At 45.5% G+C, this 25930-nt stretch overlaps 2 protein-coding genes across 4 annotated transcripts in view; both read left to right on the forward strand.

The window, feature by feature from the left end:
- Tnpo-SR (transportin 3) overlaps positions 1 to 15949 on the forward strand; it is a 71544-nt gene extending 55595 nt beyond the window's left edge. For both annotated transcript variants that reach the window (XM_075673713.1, XM_075673714.1), the window contains exons 20-25: positions 1927 to 2043; positions 3198 to 3292; positions 8223 to 8379; positions 8992 to 9159; positions 11324 to 11436; positions 12235 to 15949. In XM_075673713.1, coding sequence (XP_075529828.1) covers positions 1927 to 2043; positions 3198 to 3292; positions 8223 to 8379; positions 8992 to 9159; positions 11324 to 11436; positions 12235 to 12295 — 711 coding nt within the window. In that variant the 3' untranslated portion in view covers positions 12296 to 15949. The remainder of the gene's footprint in view (positions 1 to 1926; positions 2044 to 3197; positions 3293 to 8222; positions 8380 to 8991; positions 9160 to 11323; positions 11437 to 12234) is intronic.
- A 223-nt stretch (positions 15950 to 16172) lies between these two features.
- Positions 16173 to 25930, forward strand: part of LOC142563544 (CUGBP Elav-like family member 1-A) — a 571451-nt gene continuing 561693 nt past the window's right edge. The window contains exon 1 of one of the 2 annotated variants that reach the window (XM_075674113.1): positions 16173 to 16324. The gene's annotated coding sequence lies outside the window, so the exon portion shown is untranslated. Of the gene's footprint in view, positions 16325 to 16929; positions 17066 to 25930 lie in introns of those variants that run through there. The other variant, XM_075674114.1, reaches the window with a different exon arrangement.

Raw genomic sequence — 25930 nt, forward strand, 5'->3', positions numbered from 1 at the left:
GAGCAGACACCACACCAAGCTGTACGTGTGCCTTTTTGTGCATATTCTCTCCACGGTGCACGCTTGCTGTCTATGCAACATTCTTCAGAGTCTACAGGACCAATTCAAAACAATCCATACGTGACGGGAACAGAAAGAAGGCTACAGTAGCAGTGCACATGGAAAAAGAGAGAGTGAAAGTTAAAACTCTGGGCGCATGTGCAAACACTGCGCGAAGCGGCCAGTGGAAGGCAGGCAGATCAGATGTGTACGCACGACCAGGCATTCAGATTTTATCGAGATCAATTGGCGACCGATTCTTCGGGCACGGTGGGGCTGCAAAATCGACGGAATAATCTGGCAGTCCAAAAATACGAATTTCAGGAGAAAAATTTATTTTTCTTCTGTTTCAACGCCTGCGCTACGAAAAATCTATTTACTCTCTCTTGCTCGGTGTTGTGTTTCAGTGAAATGACGTCCACTTTAAATTCCACGAGAGTCAATGGCGCGGAGGCATTTTGCATTTGCCCATCACACAGCCATTCCCCAGTTGCACAACCCCAAGCTCAGAGATCCTCCTGCTCTGTAGGTATCTGTGAAAGCAAATTTAGAGACATTGGCTTGGCCTTGCAGACACTAGCTGTCAAGCATAAAGCCTTGCCGACTTTGGAAAACAGGGGATGAATTTCGCCACAGTTCCTGTCTGCAGGGTATTAGCCTCCTTTGGTCAAGATCATTTGCCGACAGTGGCTCAGGGAGTCGAGTTTTTGCACGGAGAGATGGCTGGGAGTCGACCTCGGCATCGCGCTAGGGCTTGTCACTCAGTTAATGCTATATTTTATATCTCAAGAACTTCTTTACCTAGAAAGCTGATATTTGCTGGAATATTGCACAGGTCCCTTGCATTGAAAATTTATATTCTGAAATCTTTCTAAGGTTTTCCTGCGCGAAGCAACAACGTTTTGTATAAAACGTTTTCTTTCTTTTCTGCTAAATTTTTTTTATATTATGTGTTTTACATTCTTTTTAATAAACATGTTGTATGCAACTAGTATTGTTCAAAACGGAATTTCTTCCTTTTCAATTTGACAGTATACTCTTTAGTATCAAATAGCATGCTCTGTGATAGACGAGAAGAAAGGGGGTTAACCGAGGGTCCCGATTTTTGATAGTCATATCATAAGAAGCCAACAAACACTGACACCAAGGACAACATAGGGGAAATTACTTGTGCTTAATAAATGAAGTAATGAAACGATAAATTAATGGAAATTAAAGTGGATGAAAAAACAACTTGCCGCAGGTGGGAACCGAACCCACAACCTTCGCATTTCGCGTTGATTTCGCATTTCGCATTTCGCGTTTTCTCGTTGATTACATAACGAGGGTCCCGAATCCGGCAACATTGATGCCTTTAGGTAGCATATGTGGGTTTATTGACCAGTTGCCTTCACCCAAAAAGATCACGTTCTCGTGACGCCTGCGGCATGAAGGACGTTCCACGTCCGCCGCCAAGGTCTGTGATGGTGGCGCTGGCTAACACTCCCAGGGTTCTACTAGGACACGTAAATACCCAAGAAAGTGGATGGGAAAACAGCGCCGCGGTAGCTCAATTGGTAGAGCATCGCACGCGAAATGCGAAGGTTGTGGGTTCGGTTCGCACCTGCGGCAAGTTGTCTTTTCATCCACTTTAATTTCCATTAATTTATCGTTTCATTACTTCATTTATTAAGTACAAGTAATTTCCCCTATGTTGTCCTTGGTGTCAGTGTTTGTTGGCTTCTTATGATATGCTCTGTAATAGGAAAGACAAAAAAAAAATTCCAGACTACTAGGGAACTGCTGCACTTCCCGTGGGGAGCAAAGTGTTTGGCGTCTAAATTGACCCGTTTCTTGCTTTCGAGTGTCGCCGTTAGATTGATCTTGTGTGTGTCTCTTTCCCAATAGATGGTGCAGTTGTATCAAGTACACCAGCACTCCTGCTTCCTCTACCTGGGAAGCATTCTCGTGGATGAGTATGGCTCGGAGGCAGGTTGCGTTCAAGGCCTGATCGAAATGCTGCAGGTCAGTTGGGGTCACCCGTAAAGTGCTTGGCGCCCTGGGAGGGGTGTTTTTTTTTATCTCGTTCCCATATTAGACTTCTTTGGAGATAACTCTGAATCGTATCTCAATTCCTCAATAAGCTGAACAGTTTTGGAAACCTCTGTACGGCCACCCGTCAGCACAGATAAGATGTACTGCTTAGAAGATAAACAGGCCTCATAATTGCCCAGTTGCTCTTACGTACATTATCTCGTGAGTGAGGTTGTGATTGGTTATGTGATTAAGGTTGAAATCGAGATAGGACCGGAGATTAGGTTGAGTCTTGAGCTAGAGGTTGAGGGTTTGGTTCCCAGCTTCGCACATTCTGACGTAGGCATGATGCAAAAACGGTTGTGTACTGTATGCTCTGGCTTTATTCCAAAGAGCCCCAAATTGTTTAATTTAATCCAGAACCTTCCACGATGGTATTCCTGATTACCCACTCCGCAGTCTTTAGATGTTAAGTGCCAACAACATAATTTTTTTTAATTAAGCGGACCTCTTCAGAATAGGAGGGAGGTGTGTAGTCAGGCAGATAATGTGATGCGTATAGATCAGATAACCAGTGCTGTATTTGAGTAACAGAATGCTTGTTAAAGGACGGTAAGTGCAGTCGAGAACGGCAGTGGACTAGATGGCGCAGTGAGATGAGGAAATTTGCAAGGCATAAGATAGTCAGCCAGTGACACACAGAGGTGATTGCGCTTCCACTATTAATTATTATTAATTATTATTACTTATTAATTAATTTACCTCTACAAATTGCTAGTGAAGTCAGAGTTCGGTGCTTTCACTTCGGGACTTCATTTTGTAAAACGCCTTCATCCTCTTTACCGCCATTGCAGTCACAACAAAGACTGACTGACAAGGACAGCATTTTCGGTTGGATCACTCCAATCTCAAATTGGTTGTTTGGCATAGATCTACTTGTTGAGTTATGCGCATGTCGAAGTTATCTGAAGTCTTTGTACTGTTTGTTGTAACGAGAGTTAGCTGCGAGGTTTCACGTGATTTGGGATTGTTAAAGTAACTTCTCCGTGTTACATTCGTGCGCATTATAACTCAGTTTCTTTCGGTGCCTCAGTCCAGTTTAACTCTTCGTTTCTCTGTTCTGATTCTCTTTTTTGCCGATGCAGGCGTTTTGTGGTCCGGCCTTCAGGCTGCTGGCGAATGCCGATGCCCTGCGCAACCACCCTGACACAGTCGACGACTTGTTCAGGCTATGCACAAGGTTAGTGGCCTGTTTCGCCTTTCTCGCCGTACCGGATAAGGCTTCCCAGTCACAAGTTCAGACATTGAACTCGTGAGATGTTCAGACATGAAAAGCTGACCAAAACGTATTGTGGTGCATTTGTTTGTCACGGGGGCCTAAATAAAGTTTGCCCACTTATTCCTGAAACCTCTGGAAATCCCTGTCACCTTTTTTGTGCTTACTTCGCACGCTGTATTAGCTCTACTGGCATTCTCCAGTGAGCACAAGGTTGCAGGTTCGACGTTTCTGTGGTGTCTACATTTTGCCATATTTGCTGAACTTTGTTGAGCGGCGCCTCCAGTAACACCAAAAACAAGAATTTTAGTGATGGTGGTGCCACCTGGGGGGGGGGGGGTGGCAAGGAGCATCACCACTCTGATGATACCATGGCCTCCAGGCGGCGTGCATTGTTTTCCAGGCCATTTCACTCGACACACTCCCCAGTAGTTCGAGCGCAGTATTTGCCCATTGGACTGTAAGCTGCTAGGTGTGCTGGCCACCGAAGCATCTTGCCGTTTCTTCCTGCTGGCAGAAATTGCATGCAAGTGGCAGATAAGTTATTTATGTGCGCGAAACACACTGATAATGCATTGAAATGACGTCCATTCGATGCCTGCGATAACAAAATCCCGAGGCGGTAAAATATTTTGGAATCCCCGGCGAGCGTCCTTGGGAATCAATTCACTTCGTGTCCCGCTACAACGAAACTTCTTTTTGACAGCAATATTGCATAAATTAAATTTTCTGAAGTAACAGTCTGCGTTTACAGTTGAACCCACTTATAACAATATTCAAGTGCCACGAAAAGTCCATTGTTATAAGCGACAGTTGTTGCAACCGGGTTGCATGAAAAAATCAAAATAGGGGGATGGCAGGGCTGATGTCAGAAAACTATAAAGGTGGGGAGGCCAGTGCCCCTCCCCACAACCTTCCTCCATCCGGGTGCTGATTGTGTTCACTCGTTTAACTGCTTCCTGGGCGCTCTGATCGTGTGTAACAAGCCGCAACTGTCGGTGTTAAAGAATGGCGCTGCTATAACAACTGCAAAGAAGGGTCACGGGTGGCAAGCGATATGCGAGCGCTACCGAGGCACCGCTTTGGTGGGCCCGAAAGGGGCCTTTTGAAAATTGTGAGACAGCTGCCGTGGCAGCCTGTCAGCTTGAGAAATCCAGAAGAAACGCTGAGGCGAGATCGCTGCGAGCATCTCGCCACATACTTCCCACTGGCTTGCACGAGAAAACCCTATGTCCGTCAGCCTTGCATGCTTTACGCGAAGCTTGCCGACATCCTTCTCCAAGGCATCCAGGTGCTCCACGTAGTGCAGCGGAAGGTGCCTCGGAAAAACGGAGCCCCAGAGGGACTGAATCATCTGCCGGGCCTCCTGTGAGGACAACGTTGAGGCAGCCTGCCCTACCGCGTCATTGCTGCCGTCGTTGTCTAATGCAAGCACGTTCGTGACAATCGCCACATCAGTTAGAAGCACTTTGTTTTCAAATCTCTAGCAGTGCGCTTTCTTTTCACCGGCAACATCGTGGATTGCTGATGATCAGCGGGTGGATCAGCTATCTTCCGTCTCAGCAGCTTGTCAAACGAGGCTGAGAAACTGAGAAACCGCGTGGCCAGGAACAATTTTGACGCAACCAACACATACGAATGCGAACGGTTAAGCTGTTTGCAGAACTGCACTGAATGAGGAGCCAGTGAGCAACACGTGAGCAATCTGCGAGCAGTGCAGTTGGCGCGGTCCATTCGCGTTTCGGAGGCTGGGGCGGCGTAGAGATATGGAAGCAGCCCATTCGTATTCTGAGGAGTCGAAGGGCGACTGGAGAGAGGCGTGCGGAGATAGCTGGAAAATGAGCGCGCGGCGGCTGTTGGAGCAGCGGCCCATCGTGCGGCGGCTTTAATTTCTCTTTTCTTTTTTTCTTTTCAAGGATTTCACATTTCGCTGCCTTTCGGCTCGGACACCCAGCAGCCAGACTTCATCGTCATAACTGATGATGCGGTGTTGGGGCATTGTAGTAAGCAGGTTATTTCACCATTGAGAACATCCAAAAGTTGACGCAGCAGCAGCAGCTTCTCATTGTAATAACTGGTATATTGTTAAAACCGGTATCGTTATAAGTGGGTTCGACTGTAATTACAATAGGATGGATAGGTGGGCTAGTTGGTAATGCATTGTTATAAAACTTAGAGCGCAAGAAAGACACCGGAACCAGAAATAACATGAGAAAACACGGGACGTCGAAAACATGTGTGGTTTGTGTTCCTTTTCTACCTTCCTTGCTCCTTGTTCCTTGCACTCTTAAGTTTTCTAATAACGCATTTAATTACTCACATAGCGCTAACCATGTCCAAAAACTGCTCAAATGCGCTTGTGTGGATGAAGACGTTGTTGTACACAAGGAGATGATCGATGAGGCCATCATAAGTAACATGTGCAAAGCTGACAACAACGAGGGCCACCAAGGACCAAAACATCAAAGAAGAAGAACCCGCGGGATGTGTTAGTCGCCTTCGACACAATGCATTTCTTTTTCGGTGAGCATGACGATGATGTGGTAGTGGACGACTTTTTGCAACGGGATGGCAGAGCCGTCAATTTGTTGCAAGGCAAAGCTCGGCAAAGAAGCCTACCGACGTTTGGCAATAAATTTTTGCTTTGCAAGCCAGTTCCCTTTCTTTTCTGTCTCATTCTTGCGCCAAGGACATTCCCGCGAAAGTGAATTTTTTTTGCTTTCCCCAGTGGTTTCATTATTGCAGGTTTCAACTGTATGAGCATTATGCAGAGTTCTTGCACAAAAATTTGTCAGTGTGATAGCTGCTTTCTTGTTCTTTCCTTTCTTTTTTTTTTTTTTTTTTGACAGAGCATTGTCATTTTTAATCGAATGCAACGATTGAAAAGGTGTTTAATTCTTAACGGCCCTTGATATCGACGGCACCCAAATGCAATGGCAGAAACTAGTCTCACATGACAACCATACTGCTTTACGTGCCATAACTATTGCCACCACAGATGGGAGGTGTACTGTGTAAGGCGAAGCAGTGCCCAAATTGTTGCAGCACGAGACGCTGACGTGCGCCCCAGTCGTGAACGTTGATGCTGGGAATTGATATGAAACAGGATCATATCGACGAGGTTCTACTGTATATAGTGCTCAATTTCCTGTGTCATGAACATAAAAATCCTTAGGTTAGTTTGACAGGGAATGTTTTGGTGAAGTTCTTAAAGGGACCCTGAAACGCTTTTGACGATTTTCTACAAACGTATTGAGTCGTTAGAGTAGGTCCTTCTGATCATTAATTGACACATCTAAGTGCTCCGCGTAAAGCGTGTAATTTATTATAAGGTTTTAAATATGCACATCGCTGCCGATCGCAGCGCACTGCTCGGCGAAATTTTAAGCCGCCCCTACCCATATGACCGAAATCACCCATACGACGTCAGTGGGGCGAGCTATCCGATTGGCTGACAAGGGCGCGTGATCGATAATTTTTCCAACTTTATGGTAAACAAATGATCTTCGTAATAGTTGGAATGTTAGTTAATTTGTTTTTATGAAAAGAAAGTAACACAAAGAGAATGCACAAGAATAATTTTTCAGTACACTTAAGCACTTCCGGCACACAGCATATGTGTCGTCTGCTTGTGTTACAACGTACTCCATTTTGAAGAGAGCTCCGCGGTCAGAGTCGGTCTCAGTCTTTTCGCGAGCACTATGATTCGACTTTGTTGCCTTGTGGACTGCAAACGTAGCGGCTGGCAATATGTCAAGCTGCGACATCGTGTCCTCTGCAAGGCAGCGTACGAGCGAACTGGCTGCAGCGCATCGGACTGCCACTATCCGATCGGCGCCAGGATTTTCGCGTTTGTGGCCGTCACTTTACACCGGAAGATGACTGACGCAATAGCGTTTCCCGAGTCTGGTATTAGGGAAAACGCAAGCGCAAGGGGACAGAGTCTGGCCGCTTGACTTTGCGGTAACGGGATGAGCCATGAGATGAGCAGAAGGGCAAATGCGAATGGTCTGCACGGTGCAGCCACCTGGTGGCACAGAGCTCAACCATACACAGTAGCAGCAACGAAGTGTATTCTTCTTTGCTGCTGGCGTGTATTTTTCGCAGGAGTGTAATCATGAACACGTTGTTTTTATAAATGTTTAAAATGTTTTACACTTCGTTAGAGCAATATTAGCGCTTTGTTTGGCTGGTTAAGCGCTGCACCAACAAGTGTATGGACCGTGCAGACCGATCAGGCCGCTCACGTACGTCTACGCTAAAGTTCCTTCATCAGCTTGAGTTTATGCCTACAGTCATTTGCCGAAATGACCAGCTTGCCTGTGGTTACCGGAATACAAGACACGTTCGGCGCTACGACAGAATGCTCGCAACGCACGCTGCTTCGATAGCTTTCGCTTGGGGTCGACGGCCAAGCGGCTAGCGGAGCGGTCTCGCGCGGGCGGGGGCGGGCTCCAAAACAACCGGAAGTGGACGATGTGACGTCGCATCGTGACGCTGAACCAGTGAAGGCGGAGCTTAGCCCCACTCGCTCGGCGAACGAGTTGAGGAGGAAAAGCATAGCTAGGGAGGAGGGTAGCTTCTAATCGCTTGCAGCTCCATTAATACGTAACGCTTCACTTAAATTGTGGTGCGAATGTTCTACTTAAGCTGTACCCTACGCGTCTACAAAATTTGTCCGAACCGTTTCAGGGGCCCTTTAAGTTGGGTGCTCTGGACCCAAAATTCCAGAACCATTTGTGCGTAGAAACTTCCTTGTAAGAACAAGTTGCAGAGAATCGTGGTAGCCCGAGAGGTGGGAAAGAAGCTGCCCGCTAATGATGAGACTGTTCCTGTGGATAAAAGTTGTTTTGTGGGTGCAGTCTCCCATTACCTTGACTTCTCACTCCTTCAGGTACATCCAGCGGATGCCTGTGGTGTTCCTGAAGAACCCTGCCCTGTCAGGTATCATCCAGTGTGCTCTCGCTGCCTGTCCGCTGGACCACCGGGAAGCCAACACGTCGGTCATGAAGTTCCTCTGCGACCTCATTCACTGCGGACGGGCCAAGAAGGTTCGTGCCGCACCTGCTGCGTGCGCAATGTTGTTGCATGTTGTTTGACGGTCCTGTGCACATCTGTCGACTTGCTTGAGTTTTACATCTAAGCTGTCTGGGGGAGCCTTGCAGCTGTTCTTGGGCGGTGGTGAAGGCCGGTGTGCTTGGTATCGGCCAGCAGTGCAACTTCCGTCAGAGCCCCAAAATTTTGCGTTGAAGCATAATTATCGGTGACCATAAACTAATGGGTACTTTGAGTATACACCTCTCACGTAGAACACCTTCGTTGCGTTCTTTTTTTTAGCCACTACTGCGTAATTTTTGCTTCTCATGTCGCAATATACTAACCTTTCTGGTGGATTGGCCAGGAATGTTCACTTAACCAGTTCATATGCCCAAGCCCAAGCTGTCAAACCCAGTGATCCAGGTTGCATGCTCTGCAAGACAGCAGCAGTCGGCGCCTGCAAACTGCAGTGGAGAATCAAAGAAAGCTTTGCTTTAAAAAGCGATCTCAACAGCTTCGTTTTTGTGAACTGTATCCATCAAAAGCGATTGCAGGAGCTGGAAATATGTCGTGGCCGCCATGTTTTTGACGTCACCTGTAGCTGTGTGGTGTGCCGGTGCTTGCAGGAGACGCCGGACTTTGCGGAGCGGCAGTCGCTCGTCGGATCCTTGCTGTCCAGCCAGGGCCAGACGATTGTGACCACCCTTATCCAGTCCTCAATCTTCTGCCTGCCCACTGCACTCTTGCCCGATGTGGCCGAGGTGCTCTACGAGTTGATCGAGTTTGACCGGCAGGTGAGGGCCGCGAGGCTGATCACTGTTAGTCTTGAAATAAAGTCGAACCTTGTCATAGCCAGTATTCGTTACAAGCATATATGTCTTAGATGATGACGTCGGCAAGAAACTGTACCGTACGGGCAGTACACACCAGGTCTCGGCTGGGTTGTCGTAGTGTTTAGCAGTGTAGCCAAACGCGATACGCCATCAGTCAAGGCAACAAAGGGATGTGAAGGAATTTCTAGACCACTAGTTCAGCTTTCTATTGAACGATAGACCTTTTTTAGAGTATGCAGGAATGCAAATGTGCTCGCAAGAATGCATAGCGTGTTTTATTATCTTTTGTCATTATTATCTTATCACCTCAGCGGACTGCATGGGAATAGCACAGGCTTCCGCCAGAACAAGGTTTATTGCCAGTAACAAAGGAAAAACAGCAACATGGCTGCATTTCTTATATCGGCAGCAGTTGCGACATGCATGACATCATGTACCCCCCCCCCAAAGACAAGTCTCTGTCGCGGTGCAGCCAAACCTCAATCAAGCGAAGTCGCATCTACCACTAAAATACCATCATTGTACCTTATATTTGTAGCAAGAGTACGCAATGGTGTTAATGAAAACAACCTTGGAATCGGTTCTATGCAAGAGTGATGACGTATACCGGCACCGCTAACTATCACTGGGCCAGCAGAAGCTTTGCCTGACCCCACACTGAGCAACGAGCTTGGGCAAGTGGTGGCTTGAGATGTGAACTCTCCGCATTTCACTTTTGTGCATTTCATATGCGATCGTGTCAGTCATTCAAAACAATGCCATGACAACGACGGTGGCATGGTTGGTGCGATTCCCCCAGTATCAGCACACTGGCTGGCTGCCCACGACTTAACCAAGCAAACCTCCCAGCCGAAATGCTCACGTGTATTCAGTGTGTGCACTTTTACATAATGAGATCATTCAGGTATGCTGAACTGTGCCATTGTAAGTTACCCTTGCAAAGAATTCAAAATTTCTGTGAACAGATTACGTATACGTAAAGGAACCCTGAAACGATTTTGACGATATTGCGCAGAGAACCGAGTCGTCAAGGTAGGTCCTCCTGATCATTAAGTGACGCATTTAAGTACTCTGTGTAAAGCTTGCAATTTATTATAAGGTTTTAAAGATGTGCATCGCTACTGATCAGCCGCCCCCTTACGATTTACATGCTAGCCCTTGTTGATGTCAGTTGTACGAGCTATCCGATTGGCTGCCCAGGTTGCGTCATGGATAATTTTTACAACTTTATGAAGAACAAATGTTGTTCGTAATAGTTGGAATGTTGGTTAACTTGTTTTATAAAAAATATATATATATATATCCGGTACACCGCAAGTGTCGTCTGCTTGTCTTACAACATTCTCCGTGTTGACGTGTGCCGCGCAATCAGTACCGGTCTCGAGCTTTCTTTTCCTGAGAACTATGGATCGCCCTTGTTACGTTGTACGCTGCAAATTTAGCAGTCGGCAACATGTCAAGCTGCGAAATAGGGTCCCCCTGCAAGGCAACAGATGAGTGGAAAGGCTGCAGTGCATCGGGCTGTCGGTTTCTGATCGGCACCAGGGTCTGTGCGTTTGTTGCCGTCACTTCACGCCGGAGAATTACTAGAATAGTAGAGAGTTTTAGCATGTCTAGTATTTGGGTAAACGCAACCGCAAACTGATTGGGCATTTCAGTGGACGAGCAGAGGTGGAAACATGAATGGCCTGCATGGTGCAGCCATCTGGTGGCACCGAGTTCAACCAGTCAGCAGAGCTAATATAGCAGTAACCAAGTGTGTTCTACTTTTACGCTAGTGTAAATTTTTGACAGGGCCGTAATCGGGAACACATTGTCTTTTGAAATGTTTAAGACGTTTTGCATTTGGGTACAGCTGCTATTTGTGTGTGGAGCATCATTATTTTATCCTGTGAGCGAATATTAACTTTGGTATTAACTTTGCCATTGTCACTTTGAGCCTTGCATCTACTGTTTTGTTGTATGCAGCCATAGGAAACCCACTGATGTGAAAAAGTGTGGCTAGCCAGATTTAACTGTTGCTTTGTGTTATCTGAACATTTGTTACATTGTGTGCAATGTTACTGTACTTCTCGACGCACGGCAACACATGTGATTCTGCCTGCCTTGCACTTCTGTCCTCCAGGCACTGACAACATGGCTGGAGAATGCTCTGAAGCTTCTGCCAACGCACGGTAGTGGTGGAGCTGTGACGGCCACGCCAGCGCAGCTGCAGGAATTCCTCTCCACAGTTACTAGGTGGGTATTTTCTTGTTTCGCGTTATTGTACAAAATTATTCCACAGTGATATCCACATACAAAAAAAGAAAGAATACTTTGTCTAGCTGCTACCTGGTAACGTTTTGTTCTTGTCCCTGCAATCCTGGGATGCTGATTCTGTATTGAATGCCATATGAGGTGGTTTGATTTTGATTTGATCATATTAAAAATATCACTGCCTGTTCTTTACATTTCTTTGCATACTCTCTACCCCCCTCCTCCTGCCCCCAAACTTCCCCTGCCCACAGCTGGCCTCAAAGCAGTGATAGTGGTAAATAGTAAATTAAGGAATGCAAATGAGCTAAGTTTGAATCGCACAGCCCATTGCTGTAATATGAGCACTCTACTACTCCAGAGCCGCATTGCATGGCCAGCATAAACAAGTTGTGTCGTCACCTGACTTTCCTGTGGCAATGCCACTCGTGTATGGTTGATTCCGCTGCGACAGAACAGTGGTGCCGTCTGGCATGGCTACAGCAAAAATGCGGTGTTTACCGTGGCGCTGACAGATGGTCCCGCCATTTCATTGCAGCGGGATCTTGTTTTCAATGGTGATCACTTGTGATGACGGCCTATCTCTGATTTATCATGGATGAAACTTGGGAGCTAAATAGTGCCTGCAAATGTATTAAACTTCGTGCAAAATGGTAACTTTGTGTGAAATTTAAGTGGAGAACAACCAGTGGTTTGGTGGGCCTTACTTGAGTAAACACGTTAGTATTTTTGTATTATGCTGCACTCACTGATGTCTCTCTCTCTCTCTCTCTGTTTATGCAGTGCCGAGCACATGAGGAGCATTTCCACATCACTACGGGACTTCTCTAGGCTGTACCGATGAGCAACACGTGCAAATTGTCTCGCAAGACTATTCTTACAGTTGTGGTGGAGCTCTTTGATCATTCTTTTGGCCATTTCCCCCCTTTCCTTGTGTGTTGACAGCTCATCCCAACGTCTGTGAACTGCGTTGTCCGGCGTCACCTTGTGGACATTGTAAAGTTCTGGAGAAGAGTGCTGATGCAATGCTTCTTGGGAAGTGTTGTTCACATTTTTTAATTATTTCTTTTTCTGTATTCATCTGTTTGAAATGGAGCTGTAAGGTACTGGAGAAGAGTACTGATATTTTTTATTATTTTTTTTTCTGTATTAATCTGTTCGAAACGGAGCTGTTGGCTGCAGACACAAGTGTGTGAGCCCAGTCCTGTTCCCAAGTGGCCTGTTCAGATGTGTGACCTGTTCTCTTGTTGGCCACGACACGGCTCGCTCTTACTCGCTCTGGCTAACAGAGTTAGTGGTTTCCTTTATCTCCCTCCCGGGCAAGTGTCCCATTTGTACGACTGACCCTGGCTGCAGCTTGCATCTGGCTTGGATTTGTTTTGCCCGAGGCATTGTGGCCTTCTGTTAAAAGCTGTGCTTTTAAACCCATCGCTCGTGCCGCCTTGCATGCTGAACACTAAGTCATTGCTTTTTTGTTTTCTTGCTTTCATTGAATTGTTGAAATTTCGGGAAGGATCATGTTGCTACATTGAATGCTCAAAGCAGTACTTCTTTTATACCTGTTGGAGACTGTTGCAAGTGCGTGTGCAGGTGTGAGACTTTTCCGTGAGGTATTGTTGTGTACATATGTGCCTCAAATTTTGTTCTGTTGGTCTACAGGCAAAGCTTTACAGTACAAGTAATAGGTATCTTTAGTTTCCTAGCAAGGCACTGGCATAGCAGGTGTAACGGGGAAAGGTGCGATGACTAATTGTTTTGCATGAAGTTTAATTAATGTGGTGGCTTCAATAGCTAGGGATTGTGGGGTTCTATTTTCTTTTAATGTTGGAGAAAAGCTGCGTTGGGGAGAATAGTTCTTGGAGATTAGGTTTTTTGATGCCACGAAGGCGTTGAAGCTGTTGGGGGCTGTTGTTGAATCGCCTGGCTGGTCAATCACCGGGCGTTTTTTTTTGGTCATAGCGCTGAATGGTGTGCTGTTATGAAGAAGGTTGGCGACAGACCTCCTTTATTTTTTTTTTTTTTGGTGTCAGGATTTAAATGTGTGTCGCATGCTGCTAACATACCTTGACGTAGTGCTTACTTGCGAGGATCATGCTGGTACTGCTGCCATCAGGCTTGACCCGAACTACCAAGCGCATGTCTTGCATTGCAAAAGAATTGGCTGCTGTTTCCAAGGCAGCGTCGGTCAATGCTGGGCGTCATTGCGCAAAACGTGGGACTGCGTGGGCTGTTGACTTGCGCCGCCTGAGCTTGCGCAGTGATAGGGACCCAGTTGCTAGAGCTATGCGAGTCGCGCGGCTGTGGTTGCATGGTCATGTGTTGCGGTTAGGTCTGATGGTAGTGGCGCTTACAAAAATGCAGGATGTCTGGTGAACCTGACATGATTGTTAGTATTATTATTTCTTTTGTTTACTCGAAGATTATAAGGCAAGGAGGTGTTCCAAGCAATGGTAAAGCTGTGATTGATTATCGAGACCGAATTTTCTGAAGCATTTGTGCATAACCTCTATGCACTTGTTGGAGTGACACGCTTCACTGGGTCTTGATGCATGTTTATGTTTTGGTGCTATGCCCTTGCATAGTTGATCAGCTACTGAGCACAGAGTGTAGAGAGTGTGAAACAACGGGCGAATGCTTTTCCTTGGCATGCGTTGCTGCACAGTGGTGGCAGTTGTTGTTCCTGTCTTAAAGGCACTAAAGATAGTTTGTTTTTATTTATATTTTTTTAGTAGATATCTGCTTCATCTGGGCACATTTCATAATGGTGACAGGCATTTGTTGACAGCTTGATGCAAATGCATTGCTATGACATTGGAGGGTGTCGATTGACAAGCAGTGCCAGATGCTTCACCTTTCGGCTTGACGGCCACGTCGTCTCATTTTGAAATGTGTGAACCGGACTGCTTAGGTTGTAACTTTCACCAGTCATACCTCCATGAAATGGGGCCTACCTGCCCGTCATATGCCAGACGTCTTCAACTGCGGAGGCTTTGGTTGAGTAAAGTGAACCGTGTGCTTGTAACGCGTAGCACTGATTTCGGTGTATCTGTTTCCTCGGGATGCAAAATGGGCTACCTGCCTGTCGTGTGCCAGAAGTCTTCAACTGCAGAGCTCTTGGCCGAGTGAATTGAATTCAGTGCTTGTAAGACATAGCACTGATTTCAGTGTGGGACGCAGAAGGGAAACTGTGTGGACCCTGTAATGGTGGTTATGGACGAGTACATGCTTGCATGCTGGTTTAGAACTCTTTGAGGTTGAATCATCACGGGGCCAAGTTTGAAGCAGTATAGACAAGTGGTCTGGTGCTGGTTTCAGTAAGTGCTTGGCTCGGTTGGAAAGTTGTTTCTTAGTGCAAGCCCCATGCAAACTGCATCATATCGGTTGTAAGGGGAACTAGTGTCTAGTAGGACGATTTTACTGCCGAGGCTTCCACAAGGGGGTGTGTTATGCCTACTAGCAACCTACTGACTTTGTATAAATGTGATAAACATGGTGCCCTGTCTAACAGTATGGTAGGCTTTATAAATGTCGATTGCTCTTGAGAGAAATGTGCTCATTTTTCATGAGAAGGCAATTTTTGAGACATGTGCATTTCACCTGTAACCATGCTGCACTGTAAAAGATAGCCAGATGGTTGCTTCACTACAATAAGATCATTCCGTTATGGAGGGAAGGTTGTCTCCATATTCTAGGTATGTTTGCAGAACACGTTAAAAAAAAAAAAAGCTCCCATAACCTGAAAGGCTTTTGCATGCCTTCATGTCTGCGGCAGGAGGTAGGCCTAACCTCATTTCTAGCACTGAGGTTCAGGCATTATAATGTGCATATTTTCGTAAAGCGCTGCAATGTGTTATATCTTGTAGTACAATAAGGGTGTTTCTAAGTTTGGGAGCGGTGGCATTGGGGCCACTTCAGCTAATGAGAATTTTGACAACTCGGTTCTGCTTGTGCATCTGCTGTGCCCATTTGCTCTTCTTGCCATTTCACATACAGAGGTGTTTCTCCTTTGCGAACTTTTCGGTCATTTATTCCAGTTTGGTATGGCTTTGAGGCAGTCAGCTTCCTTTAATTTGATTTCGCAGAACACGTGACAGTTGGTTCATATTACAGAAATTTTAGAAGAGCAGCCTTAATTGTCCCAATAAGTTGGGCAATTAGCACGAGATGACAAGCTACGGCAAAATAGCTTGACGGTGTCTCAGCTGAAACAAAAACGTACGGGCACTGGTTTCACAGTTTGAACATGATTTCATTAATATGCTTATCGAGCTAACTGATATTCAATTAAAGGAAGGTGACTGCACTAAAGATGTTTCAGGACTGCAGTTCCCTGGTCATTGTGCAAGCCTTCTAAAAAATTTTTGTTTTCTAATTCTACTGCCAATTTGCCCCTTTCATATTAGTAAATATGTGACAGTCTGAGACAAATAGAAAATTACGGCTTCGTTTTATGCTTTAGAAATTGTCGGTTTTCATAAAAAGAAAAATGTAAATATCACCCCGTTTGTCCTGTCCTCTCTCGGAATGTCGCACAACACACACCTGGCATTATCAACGATAAACTAACAATTGTAGCAACGCGATCACCGCTTTGAGACCTAAGACCGGAAACGCAAGCACCTAGTGTGGCCCTAGAGTTGCTGCAGATTGCGTGCTTAGGTTACTCAAGAAGGTTTGAAAACTAAAAGAGCTCGCGCCTCGTCGAGTACGAAACTGCGGATGGAGAGCCGAAGGGGGGGGGCATCGTGTGGATACGTGCATGCGGCTTCACGTGTATCTGTTTATGTGCGATCGTCTGCTTTTCGTGGCTGTTTTGGTGTCTCCGTTCTGCCGGAATCGTTTTTCCCGTGTGTCCCGGCGTCTTTTAAATGTGGTACGTACACATCCTCGCTGCTCTCTAGCGCGTTTCGTGATTCACAACGATGCGCCGTCGAGGCGCCAACGCGGCAAGCGCCGTGGCATTGCGTATGCGTGCACTCCGCAGACGCACATGTGGCTTTCGCGGTCGGCAAGCAGAAAGGCCGCTGTATATGTAGTCTGCATTTTGCGTTTTCATCCCGCTATTCATCGCACACCACGCAGCGGGCTAAATGATGGTTGCATTCCTCCGATCGCTTTCACTGCCTAAATCGGCGTTCGCGTTATGCCCGGGAAGTCGCTGCGATATTGTGGCTAGGATAATGAAGTCACAAGATTCCCGATGTTTTGCTTTTATTTATTCCAGCCTCGTTATTTCGCTTTCCAGCGCTTGGCGCGCTCCTAGGGTGATGTTTGTATTCTCGCATGCCGCTTCGCGTTGGAAGACGAGTCTTCGTTCAAGTATTGTGTGGTGCGGCATCGCGAAGAAAAAGAAATGCAACAAAACGAAGATTAGAGATGCAGAACGAAAGCACTTGTTGAAGGCGGCATCGCTCGCTGGGAGCGTTGCGGTCGCCACGAACGAAACTCTCTTCATTTCGTTTTTAGTTTTGTTCATGCCTCTCTCGTGCTGCCATCCAGCGGCAAAGTCCTGCGCCACGCCATTTTGTTTGGTGTTGTCCGTGGTGTTTTTTCTAGTGTTGTTTTGTTTGTGCGTCTATGTGTGTTGTCTGTCTACGTCCCTTGTGCTCCGTAGGTAATGTGCCTTTCACCTATCTCTTTAATACCTAACCCGTGCAGCCCGGCGAACGCGTGGGAGGTGTGCCGCAGCGACGCATCGGGTCGCACGTTTAAAGGTCTGCGCCCGCCGGCATGGCATGGCATTTGAGAAAAAAAAAGTTGCCGCTCTCCGGGAGCCTCGGCGTTTCACAATCGGGGCCGGACCTCGGTTTCTTTCTGCGCAGAGATTTTCGCCGTCGTTTCCGATCAACCCAGTGCGAACGGGACCTGGTCCGAAGCGAAGCAATACGTTCTCTCCGCGGTTAGCGAAAGAAAAAAAAAAAAAAGAAGCCACCCCCTCTTCGTAGAGAAACGCGCTAGCTGGTAGCAACCGGTGCCTTAAGCGGCGGAGTTGCTTGACCCCTAGCTCTTGTTGGCTAAGCATTCCGGTTAAATGGCAAGCACGCTTCGTACATGCGTCGATTGCCTTGTGCCCGCGTTTCGCACTGACCGCGAACGCCGAAAAGCCACGCATTTTTTATTTTCTAATCTCGTTTCTTGAGGAAACAAAAGCCCGCTTCATTTCGACCCCGGAACGGCCGCCGATCTGCGTAACACCCGGGTCGAGGAAAAGGCAAAAGAAGAAAAAAAAAATTGCGGGCGTTCTTTCGAGCGTGAACCGCGTTGTTCGCGGAGAGACTGCACACATATTTTAGGCTAATGCCTTCCACCCCCCGTACTTCGATTGCACGAGGTCTTCGGAAAGACTCGCATTCGTGTTTCCCACGGAGTCGTCTTCAAATAAACGCCAGCCGACGCGTTCACAGATTTCCCTTCGGCTAAAGAAACGAGCCACGCCGGTTCGTATTGCACGCCGACTCGTCGTGGTCACGGCATTCCTCGAACTCGAAGCAGATCTCTCGCCTGTCTTTCTTTTTTTGTTTGTTTTTGTTTCTTTCCGCCAGCAGATCGTGCACAGTCCGGCTCCGATTCGAAACGCGGTGGGAGTGTTGTCGGAGTGTGCGATAGTGTCAAGCTGTGATTGGCAATCGCGCGTTCTCCGAGATAAATCTTTGCTCGGCCAAATTGGGGCTTGGCGAAAGCCCGCGCCCTTCGTTCCGCGATCCTCGTTTTAGCTGCACGCGGGTTCGAATGCCACGGTCAATCGGCGGACGGGAGGGGGGGGCCGAGGTCGTGCGTGATAGGCGCCAACGCGGCTTCCGTCTCGATCTCCGAAAGTTGCACGCGTGACACGTCCCAGCTTCGGTCACGTGCGAGGCAACGCGTTGGCCTTTTTTTTTGCGTTTTTGTCTTAACTGCAGTACGGACGCAGATAGATTTGAGCGTATCGCCGGGCCTGCAAATACCGTGAATCGCAGTGTGTTTAATTTGTTGTTCGGAACTGTCGGTGCCCTGTCGTGTGTGTGTTTGTACTTTGCCTCTTGTCAACGAAGCTGTTAAAAGTTATCCGCGCTTTGTTAAGTGGTTATCTCTTTTGCTCGGCGGGAAGGCCGCGCCTGTGTGACGTTCTGAAAAACAATTTATTCGAAGCATTGGGAAAATCTTGTTCAAACGTCTACCGGGAAACTTTTTTTGCCATCTTTTTGGAGCAGAGCTAGTGAAAAGTTCATTTACAGCTTGGAAGTGTTTGAGCATTGATTTGTAATACGAAACAAGGAGTAATGAAAATAGCCTTGATCGTCGGTAATTTTGATGAAGTTGTGCTCCTCCTGCCTCGGGCATGGAACTTTCTTTTTCAGCTTCCGCTGTTTTGCAGAACTTTGGTGCTTACCGTTACGATGCCCCCAAAGTTTCTGCTGTCTACATCTATGAATATAATGAACCTGCGTCAAAAGTTGTATTGAAATACACATTAAATACTGCATTTCCATGCATTCACAGTGGAAGGCAGCGTAAGCCTCTTTGTAATGAGACAATGTGTAGTGAAGCCATTAAGCTTTTGGCATCCCTCTGCCATTTAGGGTGGTCGTTCAGGAAGATCTTGAAAGAAATGAATGAATGAATTTAAACATTTGTTACGGAGGGCTGTGCCGCAACGCTTTCTGGTGCAGAAACTACTCTTACATTTCGCATACTAGTTCATCAGTTTGCTTTGAACATTCTCAGGCTATGAATATGAAGTAGTATACTTGCTATTAGGACAGGCAGTTGAAGCCCCTTTGTGTGCGGAATGTTTGTGTAGAGGTTCTGACAGGATAGTGCAGAAGCAGGCAAAGGACTGTTGTGCCTGTAAAAACTAGATTTCTTGTGTAACTAAAATGGGCACTCCACTTAGTTTCCTTCTGAGCAGAGGTGTAGGTTATACTGTAGGATTGGGGTTACCTACACTCCGTTTCATACACGGTGTGCAGTGATGTGGAGGCTAGCAAGAATTTTCGCAGTAGCCGCGTCTGCACCGAGAAACAGTTCAGTGTTTTTACCAGCGGTTACATGAAATTGTGCTTTATTTAAGCTCAGTAATGAATAAAAAAAATTTAATGCCTTTAAGATGACATGTGTTATACAGATGTTAATACATTGTTATAAATCATTTTGTGTTTCGTTATGTTCCTTCTCGGGTTTTTCATTTGCAGCCCATTGCAGTGCCTCACGCGTAGGCTTGTACAGAGCTCGCGCGATATTGTGTGGCCATGAAACTTGACTCCAATACACGCGGAGTTATACATTTTGATTACCAAACTTCTTGAGTAGATTCTACAGCATTGCTCATTAAATATGGAACGGCATATAGTGCGCTTTTCTCAATGTTGCCGTGAATGATGCCATGGTTTTACCCGTCATGGTAGCAAGTGCCGGATGCACAACTGTGCAAGCCAAGATAGTGCACCAAAAGAAAAGCATCAATGAGAATAATGAAACTGAAAATGTGTTGTGTTCATCTTAGGACACTTCTCATTGGACTTGTGCTACAAGTTTGAATAACAGGTGGAAAGTGTTTCTGGGGAATAAATAGGAAAGTAGACAGCTGGATGTTTGCTTTTGGTGTTGGCATGTTGCGTAGCGGGTTCATTTCTTTCATCGACTTTCCCAGCGCTTTACGTTGAGGATATTTTTCAAGTGGCTTGATGGATATTTTCCCACGTATGCTGGACACAAAGTAGCTGGTCTTCATATCTGACATTCCTCTTGGGAGTTCTCGCAAGGTGTTGACATTCTAGAAGTTTGACGAAACTAGCGAAAGAATTGAAAATTCTTAGCTTGTTCTGTAGCAGAACAACTTTGTTGATACTGAAGATGCAAGGAACGTGGTGGAAATAATTTTCAGCGGACAGAAATGATTGGCTCCTGAAGGAAGGGTAGGGTCACAGTTGCCTGGTCTGCTTTGCTCATCCTTGTCGAAAATGACGCCACATGATTCCGTGGGTTGATTAGGCGTGGTGGCATACAGAGTGTCCTTTAGGCAACATTGTCGAGATCTTCACTACACCATAGTTTGGTTGAGCAGGGGTCGAATGTTGCCGATATGCTTTTCAGTACTGTAGCATACTCGCTTTTACCTCTTTGGTGACGGCTCATTTTCCAAATGGGGGCACATTTTTATTATTATTTTTTTTTTCATTTACAGTATGGTACTACACATCCATCCTATGTCAGAACAGCCCATGGGCAAAGTTGTACCTGCTTCTCATTATGTAGACCGCCGATAGTCTGATCTCTGGGACATGGCAACGTCTCGGGAGCGTTTGCTTTGCACCTTACTGGCATGCCCACTTGCGGACTAGCGTGCATGCGTCTATCCAAGATCGCATAGTGCTTGGCATATCGTTCTGTGCATGTCTTTTCATAATGGACTTGGTGCCTGTTCAGATGACGTGCAGCAACGTAAGCATACCTTGGGGCATTCCTTTTTTTGTTGCCTCTTACAAATACATCCACCAATCAGTCCTTTGCTGAAGCCCCGAATTACTTCTCACGAACATAATTTGCTGACCAGTAGCTGCTGCTTCAAAATGATTATTGAGTACAAGACATTAATGTGAGTGGTTAGCCTAGTTGTGTAGCTGGCAATTTGGTTAAAAGGAGAAAAATAAATAATGGACTGGAATAATGAAAAAAAAAAGGTGTAAGGCAAAAAAAGAAAAGCCTAAGAAGATGAATGCATAGAAGCATAAAAAGCGTAAAGATGTTCCAAACAACTAGAGACATTAACTATATGAGCCCTACAAAACCCTGTATGCTTCTGTAGGAGTCGTTATGCATGCATTGCGTTTGACTTGGTTTTGCCTTCACCAGTCACTTTTCTTTAAAATTTTCATAATTTCCTTTTGCTATACATATCACAAACCAATTGCAAACACCGTGATATTCCTCATTAACTGAAGTACTGGAATTGTTTGTGACCATGACATTTGATAATCTCGCTTCTGTGTAAATGGAACTATTACTCTTACAGTATGTTTAAGTTGGATTACTCTTGCTGTAGTTACATACCTGCTGTAATTGCTCAGTGGTTATGACCTTCTGCTTCTGAGCTGGAGGCTCCAGGTTCCTTTTTTACCTATGGCAGCCATATTGTGATGAGAGCAGAATGCAAAAAAAAAGAAAGAAACGTTCTTGTGCTTAGATGTAGATGCGCATTGAAGAATCCCAGGTAGTCGTATCGAGAGCCTGCCACGATGGCGCCTCTTAATGTCCCTCTGTTTCTTCAGGCCATTAAACCCACTGGACCAATAAATCAATTTTGGCAGCATTTCTTTAGCGCGAGGACATGACTCTGTCTATGATAAAATGAACAATTGCTTTTAGGGGTCAAATACAGCTAGTATTTACAGACACAGCATGAAGATACAGGCACCTGCTGGTAATGGTTGACGTCGCCCACCTGCATAACTTACACCATTCTTTATAGCTTCTTCATGACTGGCGATGCAGGCAGTACAACTTTGTGTTGTGTAACCAGTCGAGCGGAGTATAACGTAGTCCAGAGCATTCTGCATAATCACCAGGTAGAATGTGTGTAAGAACACATCTCTGATAACGAAAAAAGGCCAAGTGTGCAGTTAAGCGGAAGCGTGAAATAGGACGAGTAGGAACATATTTGCAAAGTGAGATGAAGGCCATGTTAAATCTTACATCTGCTGGGTCTTCCATAGTTGATTGAAACACCCTATCATTATTCGAGCTAGTGTGACATCAGCATGTCCTCTTCATTTTGGGAAAAAGAGTGACCGACCTGTTTTCTCATGCCTGCCTATATCTGAACGAAACATGTCTTTACTGGCTTTTGCGTACTAGTGTGCATTCAAATATTCATGGTGTGTTTCCCCATAGAGTGGACAGCTCTTTACATATAACTGGCAGGATATATGCAATCAAAGAAAGAGCTATTCCATTTCATACTTAGCAGGCAACGGTAGAGAAGCTAGTCAAGCAGCACGGTTATAGAAGTGTCATTAGGTGCATTTTGCAGTGCAGTTGCTTTTTTTTTTTTAACTGACACTTGCTATGAAACAATTGCTTGATATCCTCAACTAAAACTTGTGAAAGTAAGGTTGCGTCACTTGACATATTATTTGTGCACGCTTGTGCCACCAGTATGCGACATACTATGTTTTGGTCGCCAGTGGGAGCAGTGCGCTGGCGACCAAATGGCGATCTAGTCGCAGGAATGTGTCACCTTCCTTGTAGTAATTGTGCCAGACTTGGTGACCAAAGTGAATGAGATGTGACGTTACATTGAACTGCATGATGAATACCTGTATCTTTCTTTCAACACGCATTACTTTTGGTCTCAAATGCAAACAGTGATAGCCGTCTCCCTCTAACCCTTGTAGCATTGCATGCTGTGTATGAAATAGACTATAGTGCTGCAGGGCTTAACTGGCTGTTTTCACATTGAACAGTGCAACTATAGAAAAAGACAGAGACACACACAATGCTGACTTAAAATGAAGGTTTATTTGTAGATAGGCGGTGCTGTTTGAGGCCTCTGTCACGGTTTGGCCCTGTTCAGTGTTAAAATGCCGTGTCGACAACGGTAAATCATAACACTTTACATTACCTACATATTAGGGAGCTTTGCGCTCTCTCTTAAAGAAATCTAAGCAAATGTTGGTCTTGGCCCTTGTGTGGTCCTTCTGCCGCATTTATCTCTTTGCATTTGTGAACTTGCTGAAATCAGCCATTCCCAAGGCTTTGTTGTTGTCTGAATTGTGGACAGGCCTTGATGACATTAGCAACTTAAAAGTTTGTGCTTCGGAACATACCGCACGTCTGTATTTGATGACAATAAGCGTTGTGAATGCAGTAAGGCCTGCTGAATACCTAATGCAGACCTTGAGTTGCATTTAAGTAAGAAGAAGTCTTACAAGTGCTAGCTTTTGAATTAATAGAACCCATTGCTAATCACTGCTGGAATGGCTTGCAGGAGCTTTTAATTGTCAGCGCCATGATCACTGACTAACTGGAATTTTGTGTGATGTCATAGCTTGGATTCGTGACAGCTGCAGCTGCATTTTGGCTTAGGCAGACCGTAAAATAGCTCATGTGCTGTGCTTAGAGTGAACGTAACGGACTCCAGATGCGCGAACTTATTTGCAGCCCTTCATTATGGGATCTATTGTAGCCAAGGTGGTATTTTGGGACATTATACCACATAAATCAGTAATTTTCATGATTTTGTTTGTTTTGTTTTGTTTTAAAGTACACAAGTAAGGACAATTTTCAAATTACTTGATGCGGTAGATCAGTGGCTGTTCTGTTTTGCTACTGCGCACGAGGTCATTAATTTCTGGCTTTGATGATTGTACGTCAGTGCCAGTGGAACTAAGAAAAAATGAAGATAGGCAGCTGAGGGCAAGTTACTACGTTTCTGTCATGGAGAAAGCAGCACGAAAGATGCAGCCCAGAGCAGAGAGCAACAGCAGGATGGGCGCACAACTCGCAACAAAGATTTCATTTGACCCAAGGGATATTTATACATGTGCAAGGAAAACAAATAATAGCATACACAGCAAACAGACCAACTTATAGAGACAATGACCTTTTGTGTACTTAGATTATAAGTGCACATTATAGAATTCCAGGCATTCAGAATTATAATATCGCTGCGTGCTGCTGGGCTAGCTGGTTCGTACTTCTTGTGGCAGAAAAGATGCAGAAACAAGGAAACAATTAGATGGGAAAGAACGTCAGAACTTCCAAAGCAGTGGCAAGACTCTAGAGCTCCTAATTGCAGCTTCGTTTATGCCCCTTTGCAGCTTTGCTATGTGAAACTCCCACCAGTTATCATATTTTGCATTGCTGCCTGCAGTGCAGCTATGGATTGTTTGACCCTCATTGAGAACATTGATCTTTGTGAGCTGTGCATTTTGAAGCATGATCGTTCAAGGTAAAGGGATTATAGGGTAACTCCTGTTGGGTCATTTCTGTGGTCAACGCTTTTATCGCCTGTTATTAGGGTGTGGCACTTCCCGAACTCCATAATATTTTTGCCCTAGTAACTTCCCTAGTAACTTGTATGGAGTGAGTGTTAGCCTCTAGTTATAATATATTCTAGTCTACGATTCACCGAAATTGGCAGCACAGCTGCCCAGTGGAGTCGGCTGTATGGAGCAGAACTCGAGTGTCAGTACCTTCGGTACTTTACAAGCAAATCTTTTATGTGAAGTGCGTCGGCTCTCATTACTTCATACCACTGTGGAGCACACCACAATCTTTTGTTTCACTTTTCAGGTATTTGAATTATATAATGTTGAATAAGTTGTACCCATAAAGCAGAATTATGGCTGTTTATGAGTATATGGGGCTGAAATTTGGAGGAGGGAATTGAAGATGCTAGGCGCAACATTAAGAAGCAGAAAGATCATGGTGTGGATCAGAGGGCCAATAGGTATAGCTGATATTCTAGTTGACATCGAGAGAAAGGAATGGAGCTTGGCAGGCCATATAATGCGTAGGGCAGATAACCGGCGGACCGTTAGAGTTACAGAATGCGGGCCAATGGTAGGGAAGTGCAGTCGAGGACGGCAGAAAATTAGGTGGGGTGATGAAATTAAGAAATTTGCAGGCATAGCAAGGTGTGAGCTGCCACGAGGCATGGGTAATCGGAGGTGGCTGGGGGAGGCCTTCGTCCTGCAGTTCACATAAAATAAGCCGATGATGATGAGTTTGTCAATGAAAGCACACATCTGGTTGTGTTGATGATGTCTGGCCCTTTGTGCCATTTTGTACACGTGCTCGTCAAATGTATAGCATATTTGATCCTTAGCCTTCTTATGAATGGTAACAAGTCAACCAGTTTTGACTACTTTCTTTTGTTTCTGGGAGCCCACAAAGTTTGAAATAACTGATGTGTATGAGTGGACATGCTTGAAACAAGTAGCGTCAGAACGCATGTTGAAAATACCGTGGTCAAACCAAAATTTTGACATTTGTCTGAATTAGTGCTCGCCAGTTGAAAAAAACAAAAGCCCCATAATCCCATATCAACATGTGGGGGACCTAATAAAAACTTGTCTTTCCATATATGGAGGTATGTCCCCATATGATATATATGAAAACTTTTTTTATATATATATAGAACCCCCATACGTTCGTGTAATCATGTGGAACTTATATGTTGGGATCATTAGATATGGCATTTACTTTTTTTTTTATACTGTAGTTAGAGTATTTAGTAAGAGAGCATGATGGGACAGTGGTAGACATAAAATGTGGCCGTATATATTGGGGGGGTCGACTCCACCCCCTTACAGAGCCACCTCTGGGATTTACATTGTAGTGGTTAGTGCCAAAAGACATGCACACATGGAAAGAGGGAAGAGCAACTGTTGGACTAGTTAGTCCTGCATTACTGTTGCATGGGCGCTTGTAGGAAAAACCAGGGCAAAGACTGTGCAAAACTCAGACCTGTTTATCAGACTGTAAAAATATGTGCAAT

This window comes from Dermacentor variabilis, chromosome 11 (assembly GCF_050947875.1).
Source record: "Dermacentor variabilis isolate Ectoservices chromosome 11, ASM5094787v1, whole genome shotgun sequence".
NCBI lineage: Eukaryota > Metazoa > Arthropoda > Arachnida > Ixodida > Ixodidae > Dermacentor > Dermacentor variabilis.